This window comes from Drosophila nasuta, chromosome 3, assembly GCF_023558535.2.
Source record: "Drosophila nasuta strain 15112-1781.00 chromosome 3, ASM2355853v1, whole genome shotgun sequence".
Lineage (NCBI taxonomy): Eukaryota > Metazoa > Arthropoda > Insecta > Diptera > Drosophilidae > Drosophila > Drosophila nasuta.
Window position 1 is genome coordinate 5838864 of NC_083457.1, and position 14004 is coordinate 5852867.

At 37.2% G+C, this 14004-nt stretch overlaps 1 protein-coding gene across 9 annotated transcripts in view; it reads left to right on the forward strand.

Annotated features, from left to right (window-relative positions):
* The window catches only part of LOC132789007 (mitogen-activated protein kinase kinase kinase kinase 5), a 62968-nt gene that overhangs the window by 34873 nt on the left and 14091 nt on the right, over window positions 1–14004 (forward strand). For all 9 annotated transcript variants that reach the window (XM_060796733.1, XM_060796734.1, XM_060796731.1 and 6 more), the window contains exon 3: window positions 6861–7281. In XM_060796733.1, coding sequence (XP_060652716.1) covers window positions 6861–7281 — 421 coding nt within the window. The remainder of the gene's footprint in view (window positions 1–6860; window positions 7282–14004) is intronic.

The window sequence follows — 14004 nt, forward strand, 5'->3', positions numbered from 1 at the left end:
TTGTTTTCCTCAAATATAACAACTGGGAAATAGCCTATAACATATTCTAATAAAATGCAGTATAAAAAAGTCCTCAATTAAAGAATTTCGGGATTAAAAATTTAATTATTTCAATACTTGGGTTAAGAAAATCCTGGACTATCCATATATTTTCCCGGCTCTGCAAACGTAAAAAAATACATTCATTCTCTATATATCTAAATAATAAGAGCTGAACAAACTTCTGAATTTATAATAAGAAACAAGTAATTGCAAATGAAATTAGTTTGAATTTACTTTTAATTAATTTATTGCGGTGACAATTTGCGTTACTCCCCTAAGAGGATCGAAAGTGTAAAAATATTGTAAATTATTCATATTTCCTTAATATGATTAAATATAAAATGAAAATGAAAATGAAAATGCGGGTTTTATATTTATGAGCATAACTTTCTGTGCTTAAGATTAAAATAGTTTCTAAATAAAAGTTACGGCTAAGAATTGGGCTGGGATTCGTGACCTTCGGCTATGTTTGCTGCGCATAAATTTATGCTTATGATTTATTAATCAACATTTGGTATGGTGCACAATATTTCTCTCTGTGTAGGCGGCACACAAATCACTTGAACAGCAGGCGGCGAGGGCGCGAGAAGGCAACAACTGGACAACATTGCTTTGTTTCGCTCGATCTTTCTTTGTTGTCTACACATCAGCTCAAAGCCCTAGTCTCGCAGCTAAGCTGCTTCCCTCTTCCTTATGCTTTCTTTTGTTTTCCTACTGCTTCTCCTTCTCCTCCTCCTTCGTTCGTCTGTCTGGCAGAGCTTTTAGCTCGCTTCCTTCCGCTGCGCCATATTTAACTTGTTTTATCTGGCGCCGCGTCCAAGTGTGCGCTCATTATGAATATTATCAGGCTGCCAGAAAAGTGGGCGGCACAGTGGGCTGAAGCTTAGTATATTTGTGTTTTTGTATGTGTTTGAGTCTCACAGTCTTGTAGCTTTGTATTCCAACAGCATACATATTATATCTGTTTATTGAGTGTCATGCGATAAAAATTCCTTTTTAATTGCCGGGCAGCGTGAATTAAACGAATACTCTCACACACACACACATACACACATTGTACGTTATGTTGATTGTGTTTGTGCAATTAACGGTAAAATAGACATGATTATTGTCCTGTTCGAAAAATTGCCCTTATCTAGAGTTGCGTTAATTAAATGGAAAATTATGCAAATTATTCGACTGCAATGTACGAAAATTGTTTTCTTTTCCAATTAAAATCATGTGCGATTTTCTCGCTATATAAAAACAGTAAAAAGAATGAATAGAAATAATAATAATAATATTAATACAATTAATATCAGGTGAATCCTTGCTCTGTTTGTGTCTCTGCTTTCAATTTTTTTGACCCTTTTTTCCTAAGCTGTTACTCAAAAAAAATATAAAAATATAATCCTATTCCAATGAAAGTCTTGTGAAAACTTCTGTCTGGATTTAACTCAAATACGAAAATACTAAAAGTTATGAATATTCAAAATATTAATATTAACAAAAAGATCAAATAATAAAATTATTCACATTTCAGCAGGTGAATCTTTAGCTCTGTCTGTGTCTCTACTTTCAATTCTTTGTCTCTCTTTTCTGTTGCTGCTTTTCAGTTTCCCTCTTCCCATTCACGACACTTCTATACACGAATAAACAATTTGAAAAGCTGACATAATGCTCGCATTAAACGACAAAACCGACAGCAAAAAATGGCAAATATTTGCTGTGGAATGAATGAATGAATGTCGGAATGTATGTACATTTCATATGCAAAAAATAAATAATACGACAAGACGGGGAATAAGAATAAAAAATGAGGAAAATGCTCCACATTTGGTTTGTTTTTTTACGGTAACAAAATGAAAAGTGGGCGTGATTGTGGTCGTGGTCCTGGGATGTGCTTTAAAAACGACAACGAACATTTTTGTCAATTGTTTGAAAGATTAATTTCACGCTGGCTGGAAAAATGCCGGCGCAGACCCATTTCCCGTTTCCATGCTCATTTCCCGCTTTCCCGAAAGGCAAAACGAATATGACTGATTGACTTTAAAATACCGTGAGTTAAGTAAGTTATTCAAAGGCTGGAAATGAAAATATTTACATGGCATAATTAGGAGAAGAGCAAAAACTATCGATTTGCCGATTTTTCCCTGTCTGCACAAATTGAACTCATCGATTGGGCTCACTTCGTTGTCCGGTTTTGATTGATTGCCCATTTGTAGGACGCTTTGTTTTTGTTTCTGTTTGCCGCCTCTGCAAGTGACAAATTTGATAAATTTTCAGTGCTCACCCTCGCAATTTTTTTGCTTAGTTGATATCATGTCAATTGTGGAAATAAAAAAACAAGAAGAAAACTGCCTGACGCTCTTCTTGTCGCTTTTGTTTTATGGTCTTGCGTCTTGGCAATGACCCAGACCCCACCCAATTACTCTTACTTGGCTGGCTGGCACTTGAGCATAACCCTCGGTCTCTGCCCGCTCTTTGCCCCATGCCACATGCCACGCGCCGCAAGGTTCGCAATAGCGTAAAATTAATAAAAGCAGACGATTTTTTGTTTGGATTTTCCTTTTTTTTTCTTTATATATAAGTATATACATATATATTATGTGAAAATACTGGGAAATGATGGAAAATTGCGCACTCATCGAGTGTGTAATATGAATATTAAGTTTCGAGTACTCATTCAATTGCTTTACCGTTACGGGTGTAACCTTGTCGCCTCAATTGCCGCATTTCCCCCCTCAATTTTCCGCTTCCTCTGTATCCACATCATTTAGGTCAACTACTCGGTATCAATTTCAGTGCAATACTCTCTTAGCACATATCGCATTTAAATGTCAGGGCTAATTCAATTAAATTCGTATGAATACTATAAATACCTTTCAAATAACTTCTCTTCAGAATTTGAACATTTTTGGAACGTTACGTTTTCGTTTGCGTTTCGTGCTTCAACCGGTTATTTAAAACGGAATCTACTGGAATTTGGTTGTAGCAGCTCAAACAATAATATTCTCGTATGCACATATTAAAACACAGTGAACACTCGCTAATGGTAATGTTGTAATGTTGTAATTTGACAATTTATGATTTAATAATAATGAAAACACCATAAAAGCAGATTGTGTTTTTGGATTTGTATTTCAAATTTTACACATGTACTATATTCGTACGTAAAGGAAAAGTCCGTATACGAATTGCATATGGGAATTTTAAAATTGTTAATTTTTGATAATCTTAAATAGATTACATTAGAGATATGATATGGTATGATACATTTATCTGGAAAATTTTAATTAACATAATGGAGTTTTGTAATACTGAATAGCTGTAAATGTTATCGAGTATTTACTGTCAATCGCTTGCATCATATCCTGCAATCGAATTACTCTTGCGTGTTTGGTTGCCTTTATCTCAATTATGTTACGTATACGCAATGTGAACGCTTCCTCTGGCTTTACTGTACCAGTCACATGCGGGTTAATACAATTGTTCTTATGATGCAATTAGCAAACAATGACAGCCAGCAGCAACAGCATCAACAACAACAGCAAACGGGAGCAATTAAACAATGTGTTTAATGCGCAAAATCCATTACGAAAAAGTATTGAAAGCAGAGCCAGCTCGAACCCGTCAGTCAAGAGGCTTGAACGGACCAACGGGCCAACGGCAACCCTTTTGTTTTTGAGGTCAACCACGATATATTGTCTGTATACTGTATATATTCATATATACTATATATGTGTATAAAATATAGCCTATATATGTGTATCTGAATTAATGTTCCACGTAAGGGTTGACTACAAGCGCCTCTGTTTCTGTTGTTGTGGCTGTGTCGTTGCTTATTCATGCAGATGCATATGTCGGAAATTGTAACGATTATACGCCGGACACACACAGGAAACGGCGTAGCCCATCGACATCAGCCACTTCACTCCTGGAAGCCAGGTACATATACAGCTACATTCGTCTTTCAATGCTCTCCTCGTTGAGCTGATTATGATTATTAATGCACATTTTTGCCAGAATCAGCGAGAAAATTGTGTGTAGACTGCTTTAAGCCTGTTGTCTCTTTAATGCAGTTATCAACTATGCTATGCAGTAATCATTTTTATAATTACAATTTACAGGGGGCCAAATGGCTTTGTAATTTATGTTTAATTCTCGGAGTTGCATTGCACTTTTAATGCATTTTAAATGGAAGCAAGTATTCAGACAATTGGTCATCTTTCTGTGCTTTCCCTATATCTATTTCTCGCTTTGTTTTAATCTCTAACAGACAGACAGCCGCAATCAGGAAGACTAGCGCTTGAAATTGAACCCAAAAATAAGTCATTAAAACTTTGCAATGACTTTTGTTGTTGCAAATGGAAAACAGAAAACTTGAGCAGCAAGTTGCAGTAAAAGTGAATGCAGAAGAGTATATGAATGATATGGAAATGAAAGGGTGTGGAAGGGCAAAATACGTTGCGCTTATTTGCATCTTGCCTTTGATGCTGGCGCAGCTCATTATAAATTTGTTGATGCTGCATATCTGGGGCTTTGGCTGGGGATGGAATAGAAGACGGTTGGTTGGATGGCAGGATGTGCTGCGCTCGTTTCCTGCCGGCTCCTGCTGATATCCATCCTGCTGGCTCTGCTTGTCTTCTTGCCTTGGCCATATCAGCAGCTTTTTATGCTTACAGAAGCAGTCGGAGCAATAACAACTAACAGCAACAACAACAAGAACAACAGCAGCAGCTGCGTCTTTGGCATTTCATTTTTGCTCGGTTTACGAGCGAGGGAAACTTGTCTAAAAATCACGCATAATTTATTTACCATAAACAAGATGATGAACAAGTAAAGCCGACGACGGGCGGCCACAGCTCTGATGTCCTTGGACAGCCCAAAGCCAGAAGCGAGACAGTTGAGCAACGTTGCTACTGTTGTTGCTGTTCCTGTTGTTGTTGCTGCTGCTGCCTGTCAGCGCTACACTTTGCACATGTGCTGTGCAAAATTACGTATACGCAGCGATTGCCTGCATTGCTTTGGGGATTGTTGTCCAATTTATGATGCTGCTGCTGCTGCTACTGTTGCTCTTGCTCTTGCTGCTCCAATGAAATATGAAAATTGCATGCAACGTGAAAAATTGAAAAACAACATAGAACAACAACAATAATCAGAAGTAGTAAAAGTTGAAGTAGAAGTGGAAGTGGAAGGGTAGAGACAAGGCTAAACTGAAGAATGAGCACAGCAATAAAAATCGCTTTATCTTCATTAAGACAAGCAGAGATATCATTGTTTCTCCTCAACTCTCCTACCCACTCATCCACACCCACCTCATCCAGACAGACAACAAGCCAAACCCAAAGGATAGCAGTCTTGGTAGAGCACGGTGCACCGTGCTCTCCGCTACCGCATTGAATAATAAATGCAACGAAAATAAAATAAAAACTCGCTTGCTTGCTCTCCGAGCCGCAGGCGGAAAGAATAAAGTACAGGGATGTTTGGATAAATGGTGGATTCATGTACACGTGCAACGTACATAACATAGAGTAACGTGGGCCGCTTCCGCTCCCGCTTCCAACTCAAGGATAACGAGTGTGTGTGTGTGGAGCAACTGTAAGTGGATACATGTACGAACTATTCGTGAGAGATACGTGCATTGTTTTCAACGCTGCTGCAAACAAGTTGTGTTCTTTGAAGGTGTATTTGGCTTAAGTTGCTTCAGCTTCAGCTTCAGCTACAGCTACAGTTACAGCTGTTCAGCTCAGCTAACGAAAATACTGTGCAGACTTGTGGTTAGGCAGAGAGATTAAACAGACAGTTTGATCAGCTGTCATAGCATGTAATGAACGATTTATCGTATTTGCAAATGAATACGACCATGAGGTGGAAACAGCTGCTGTTAGTCATGTCCTCACTCGCCGCTCAAAAAGTCATTGAGAAAGTGCAAAAGGTTAAACCCATTTAAGCGACAATTGAACGCAATTAGCATCGTCAGCGTTCTCTGACGCGTCGCACGGTTAAATCGCCTCAACTAGCTGATAACCTTTATTTGAGTATCACATTTAGAAAACATTTTATAATCTATTTGCTGCTAATTTCGGTTTTATTATGAATCACTTCAACTGCTTAGATTGTGAAGAATCTAAAATATGTTATTGTAGTTTTATAACAGCCTGTTGCTCTAAATACCTCAAACAAGTAAGAAAGCTACAGTCGAGTATGCTCGTCTGAAAGATATCCGTAACCCATTTTCAATAAAACTATATTGTACAAATATACCAAGACTATATTTGGTATATTGATATACTACTATTATACAAAATATATCAGATTGTCAGCAAAAACAACTAAGACGCGATGGTTTGTTTGTTTCATAAAAGTTTTTGTAACTAGGTTTCAAAAATGGAATTCATCTTTTATTAGAGTTTGTTTATTTTTGGCCTTGGCTCTCATATTAATATAGTTTCAGTGATCGATATTTACAGCATTTATATACAATTATAGTGGCAATAAAAATTGCTATACTGTGTGACCAGAATATTAATATTGCTCAGCAGGTGTTCATATCTCTCAATAGGCTGAGTTCGCATCTTTTCTGTGCCTTTTATAACGCGAACAGGAACGTGGTGTTGTGATAAATCGATGCATTTTTATAGACAAGCACAAAATGTTCATTGAAAACGAAAAAATATTTGCATGAATGGCATCGAACAACGGGCTGATGCCATGTGAATATGCAGATGCTCCGGTTGAATACAAGTAGATAGATTCGTTTGTTTAACAAAAACGATAGATTGCCGATTGAAATTCGTTTCCTTCAACTGATTTGTATCACTTCTCTTGTTTTGCAGGCGAAACGCATACAGAGCAACGAGCTGGCTGCCATCAAAGTCATCAAATTGGAGCCCTCCGATGACATTGGGATCATCCAGCAGGAGATCTTCATGATGCGTGACTGTCGGCATCCCAACATCATTGCGTACTATGGCTCCTATCTGCGACGCGATAAACTATGGATCTGCATGGAGTACTGCGGTGGCGGCAGCCTGCAGGATATCTACCAGGTGACTGGCCCACTCACCGAAGTCCAGATCGCTTACATGTGCCGCGAGACACTCAAGGGTCTGGAATACCTGCACTCCATGGGCAAAATGCATCGTGACATCAAGGGTGCCAACATTCTGCTCACCGAATATGGCGACGTAAAGCTGGCTGACTTTGGTGTCTCCGCACAGATAACGGCAACCATAAATAAGCGCAAGAGTTTCATAGGTGAGTGTTGAGAAAAACATAATTTTCAGGGAACTGGAGACAAATGGGATCAGATAAAACAAGAGTAACATGAGAATATGAATATAATGCAGAGTTAAACTAACTGCAATATAAAATAACGAATTTATTGACAAATAGTAAATAATGTTTATAACTTTAGCAGCTCCTCACTTCTTTCAAGATTGCTATTTAATTAGATCATATCAAAAGTAACTTTTATTTGTGTGTGTTCTTTTTTCTTAGACTATCTTTATTGAAGAGTTTTGTTGGGAATATAAATTGTATTCAGCATTGTTTGGTTTCTATTTCCATTTCGTATTAATAATAAAAACCTAAACGAATGTAGGTGTTAAATGAATCGAGAGAGAGATACTATAGATAACCATGCCAAACCATAGAAAACCTGCTTCATATGGTGAAAACTAAAGTAGAATTGAGAATTTGTGGCCTTTAGGTTGTTTTGCTTACCGTGTGGGGCAATAGAAACTGCCCCAAAAGGAGAGAAATTGTTAGTCTCTTGACTATTGCGTCTTTCTAATTGAAAGTTGTGTGTGCCTTGGCTACACTGCGTATGCGTGATGTGCAGCCACAACTTGCTGTAGTCAATTAGTAGAAATTGTTGTTGCTGTTGCTGTACGGCATTGTTTTATTTATTTATGCATTTTAATTGAATTTATGCAGTTGGTGCAACAGTTCCCAGGACGATAACTGTTGCTGCTGTCCTCCTGCTGCTATGCGATTCATCTATCTGTGGCAAATTTGCACATATTGAGTTGAAACAAATGCGCAAACAGTTTCACCCATGCCCCACAGTTTCCACAATCCGCACTCTGTGTCTACGAGTTCCCTTTGACTGCAACAGCTGCGTTCTCGATGCGGTATTTTGCCACTGGCTTTATGCAAATTTAATAGCTCCATTTTTTACGATTAGTCGTCAGAGAGAGTGGGAAATGTGTTTTGTGGAATATACAAGTACCATTTTTGGTGTTTTGGCCAGATTTTGCTAGCATAAAAAAACCACAAATCTTAGTCACTGGCAAGTTGTAAAAAGGATGCAAGAAAGAGATACAGCAATAGAGAGAGAGAGGGAGAGAGAGAGAGAAAGAGAAAACACTCGAACCAACGAAACTACACAAAACTCGAGCAAGCAAATGACAGACAGTTTCCATCAAGTTGGCATAAGTATTTATCATTGTGTGGGTGATGCCATTGTGTATGTAAAAAACATATAGCAGAAAGAGAGATGGGATGGTTGAGTGCTAAGAAAACGGTTTCACTATATTGACAGGATTCTGACAGTAACCACAATTGCTTTTCACGCATTTCAACACACAGCAGCTGTCAGTAATAACGGACACAACACGTTGCTTGAGTGGTATATAGAGAGCGAGAGAGAGAGAGGGAAAGTGTGTTGTTGTAAAGTAAAATTCAATAACAGAAAAACAAAATATAAATAGGAATAATAATAATAATAATAATACGGTTCGCAACAAATAATAAATAAAATGCTATTAAGAGCACTCGAGGACACCCAAAATGAGACATAGAAAGAGAATTGGGGATTGGGGATTGGAGGACGACGACAGAGAGTTGAAAGAATTTTAAGCAATTCAATTTAAAAGAAAATATCAAATGCAGACGTTGTTGTTGCGACTCGAAATGGCAAAGCAGGGAATTGTTGCACTAAAAGTAACCATAACAAGACCAAGACCAAGACGCTGCTGCTTCGGCTCCGTTGGGTCAGGTAGACAGTGTGGCAGACAATGTAACGTCGACCGCTGTGCAAGTCTTGAGCTCCCGTTGAGTTGCCATCGCTGTTCGCGTCCCAACTCGAAACTCAAGTACAAAGGAAAAAATGGAAAAATATAATTTTGCTGGTTTTTCTTTTCATTTTTTCTTAAAAATGTCCCCTGTTTGTGGGATTTTCTTTTGTCGTAGCCCAGTCCAGCCGTTCAGCTATGACTAATAGATTTTTCTGTGCAGAAATGCATTGAGAGATGCTTGCAGAAAGCTTTCAACTACTTAAAGCTTCAAGCACTTGGCTGGATGGACACGGAAATTTGAGAGTGGTGTGCGCTTTAAAATGATTTTACCAAAATGTGTTAAGCTGCAGTCAATGGCACAAACATCGTGTCGTATACACAATTTAAATGTAAATATCCAACTTATCAGACCAGACACCCCGCCAAGCAAATTGTCGACGCGGTGCGAGCAAAACGAAATTGGTGGCGTGATGAGGAGAGGAGGGAAGAGGGAAAGCGACTGTATTCGTCAGCCATTTGCAATTTTCATGACAACATGCAATCTCATGACACGCAGACCCCCAAATGCTATATACTTATGCTGCCTTTTGCCTGAGAGCGTGAGAGAGTGGGAGAGACTGTGCGTGAGAATGCCATTTGCATGAATTTTCATACCCTGTAGTCAGCAAATAACTCAAAAGGCTATAATAATGTCGTAGACGCAGTCTAATGGCAAGGATATAAGCCTATAAAGAGAAAGAGAACTATAACCAAAGCTAGCAGCACAGAATGCACATTACAATGAGACTCGCCATGTACTTGGCCAAGAGCTCAGTCTGTCGCAATCCATTTACATATGGAAATTGAACACACTTGGCGCAAATGTAACTTATACTCTATGAAATATGCATATGAGCTTAAATATGTTTGCAGGAATATACATTTTTGTTGAATTCACTAAATATTTGACAAGGCTCTTTGTATTGTATTATTACATTTTCTCGTTATCTTTTATATTGATTATTTATTATTTTTTAATAATATTACTCAAACAATATCTTCTAATATTAATAAAAATCATTTACGCAAGATTTTTTGAAATAAGACTTACAAAGTTCCAGGTATATAAAAGAAACTAGTTTTGCGCAAACATCGGTCAATTTACTAAATAAAATTATTAATTTCTTTTTGATCAATCAAATAGGTTGTTCGATTCGCCCTTTCGACATTGTTTATGATCCTATTTCGATCATCGTTCGCCTTTCGCTTATTGTTAAATGAGCTCTGTTCATTTGTTAAATTAAAATTGATTTTATATACATAGTTAAAGTATAGTATTATTTTCATAGGAAATATAGTACTATTCAGATTTGTAAATCTGTATTTTTAAATTTGTATAGCATAAAAACATTATAAAAGAACGACTTTAAAAAATTAACTAAAAGATCAATAATGAACAACTGAAGAAAACAAAACGATATTAGTGAACTTATTCAGTTCGTTCACTTTACTGAATTGGTAATTTTTGTTCTCACATTTGTGAATGACTAGTTTTATCTAATTATATTTTTTATAAATAACACAAGACCCCAATGAACACATCATCGCCTTAATACAAAGTTGCGTAAATGTATTACTAAAAGTTCTTCTGATTAATACCTAGTTCAGTCATCGATTTTTAAATTTGTACATTCAATATCGTAAAAGGTTTGTAGTAAATTGAGATCTGAGAGCTGAGCATAGAAATATTTGTTGTTAAAAACAATTCTCTTATACCAAATCTTCCAATATACTCTCTACTAATGTATTGCACAAATTGACAATCTATATGCAAAATTGTTTGTACTATTTTGTTAGTGATTCATTCAGCTTTTGGGCAAGTGAACTAGCTATCTATAGCACTATCAATAACACTATCGCACTCCCCATAAATCCTAAATAAAACGATAGCAAAACTGAGATAATTTGTCTCGCCTGCCTGTGCAAACTATGGAATACAGGCTTGAGTTCAACCCATCAGAATTAGTTCCCTTAACCCACACTCCTGGCGCATGCATCAGCCTTTTTGAAGGTGACAGAAGGAGGCAAGTGGCTTTTATATAAACGTTTTAAATCTTGGCCATAAATCAGGCCAGATCCCGTGGCTAACAATTAATTTAAGCCTCGCAATGGCCAGTGAGAGTTCAGTTAATGAAAACTTTTGAGCTTTGTTCGCTTAATCAGCAGCTGTGGACTGAACTGGCTGTTAATTAAATTATGACATCACGCCACGCCTCCTCCTCCTTTTGCTCCTCCTCGTCTATCCTGTGGCAAGCCTCCCATTTGTCTTAAGCGCATTAAAGTGGTTCGTTAAGTCGTGGTAAGCAATAAAGTGCGGCGACATTTGAGCTGTGATTGACATATAAAAAACGGATGAAAATTATTTTGTTTTTACGAGTAACCAACTGAGGCTGAAGTAATGCGGAGAGGTTTTGAAGTTAGGCTAAAGGGATCCCAACAGGTTGGGACTTAGTTTCAATTCTTGGCATCAATTGCGACTTTTCATTGCTTTGTGCATTTTGTTGCTAATTGTGTGCAAGATTTGATTTATTCTTCCCATAAAAGGGGCCAACGTTGGCCATTAATAATGTGCTTGGGCTTGAGTGCAAAGTTCATTGCGCTCGATTGCCTTTTGTTGGGCTCTCGCAACTTGTTCTTACTTGGCAGCACTTTGTTGCGCTTTATGACATTTTTTCGAGCTCGGCGTTTTCTTTTTGCCAACAATTAGTGAGTGAGCTCTGCTTGGCGCTCCTCTCACATGTCAATTGTGTGTGCCCAGCGATGACTCTGCAAACGCCAAACGACGACGATGTCGACCTTCTTTCCTTACCCTAAGGACATAGGGTTGAATTGTGAACCTCACGACCTTTGGCAGCCACTGTAAGGTGTATGTGTGTGTCTGTGTTTGGTGGTGTTTATGTCTGCAGTTGTCAAACAATGTGACGTCGCTTACTGTTATCATCTCGAGTGCTTCTCCATTGCGACATTGTTGTTGTCGCAGATGCTGCTGCTGCTGCTGCTACTGCTGTGACAAATGTGGTGATAAGCACACAAATGTTGTCTGTCTGCCTGTCCTTCAGTCTTCCAGTCTGGCAGTCTGCCTTGTCTATCGCTGTGTCTGCATATGAAACCACAAACAAGACAAATAAAGCACGCCCACACACACACACACACTCAGTCACAGGCATTGTCAATACGATAGCAGAGCTATTGTAACATAGAGCTGCTGACAGCTGCTTGCTTTCGTTTCATTATTTAATAAAAAAAGCCAAAAGGATGCTTACGTTTCTGTTTAGTATCATTAAAAAGTCGACGACAACAAAACGACGTCATCATTGTCATTGCTGCCACCTTGCAACAAGCAGCCACATCATGACTTCGCTCGCAATGGCAATAAATGCGGGTATCTATTCTTGTAAGCAGTAAAGAACCCAAATGCCCATTGACATCGGGTTAATGGCAGCCTATCAAGCATTCTGTCTACTAGCCAAAAATTTGAATGTTTATTTCGGGAACTTTTTGCGAACTAGTCAATTTTTGAAATTCATATTCAAAGATATTAAATTGAGCACTTTAAATGTTTGTACACACAAAAATGTGAAAATGGCAACTTGAACGCAAACAGATTAAATTGTTGTTATCTGTTTAATGCAAATATTGGTTAAATACAAAGAGAAATTGACATAATTGATATTGTTTTCATGTATTTTTAATCAGTTAAATATTGCAACTTAATTTGGCACTTTTGCAGTGATAAATGAAATTTATCCATGGCGATTGAAATCAACTTTGATTGATAAAAAATATTATTAAAACTTAAATATTTTCAAACGAATGCATTTCATTGATTAATAATGTTATTGCAATTATAAAAAAAATAAAATTTTGCATACATGTCAGATTAAATAAGCTTTGTAACTGATTTATATAATCTATAATATCAATATTTATTGCATAAGATATCAACAACTAAATTTCTCGTACTAAAATTTGTGGCTTCAATTGCAGACAACTTTAACTGAATATAATTTATTATTGAATTTGACACATTTTTAAAGAAATGTGTTTAATTGATTGATAATTTTGTTAGTAAATATTTTAAATACTACAATTTTGTACACACCTCAGATTTAAGAACTTTTATAACTGATTTTTACAATCAATAATTTCGATATTTATTTTGAAGTGAATTAAAGTTATATTACAAGACATTGAGAACAACAATTGCCAAGCTTTTTCGTAATTATTTTTAATTTTCGAATTTTGGATAAATGACAGATTTAAGAACCTTCGTATGATTAATATTTGTATTAAATCTGTAGCTAATTTTTCCTAGCTCTGATTGTGGTTAGGGTATTTGTGAGTCTCATTCAGGAAAAATGCGCACTTCGTTGACACAACGCAATTAATAAAATGACACTTGAGTCGGGCTGCTGCCAGTTTGTGTTCGCGCGCGTCTCTCACTTATTAATTAAATTGTGTGCCAACTGCGACAGCTATCAACGAGTAAATGTTCAACGTTGAATGCTGAACGCTCTGCATGGCATATTGGATGCGGAGGAATATCCATGAAGTTGAGAATTGTTGGATGGCATTTAATTGAATTTTTCGGCCTAATTCAATTTTAAATACAGTTGGAATCTCACCGTGTATGACATATGTCGACAGAAATGCCGGAACGCAGGCCACGTGGCGTATGCGTAATTTGCAGTGTCAGCGCATAAATCGGTTTGGTGCAGTCGATTGCATAATTTAGCAAAATTGTTTATAGCATAATTAGCGCAGAGGTTAAATTAATTATGTTAAAAATAAAGCAGCATACATACATAAATAAATAAATGAATGGAATGAAACAATTGAGGAGAGCAGCTAACAAAAGGATAATTAGCATTGCATACATTCAGGCGTCGCTCAACCGTTAACAATGATATCACTCAACAAT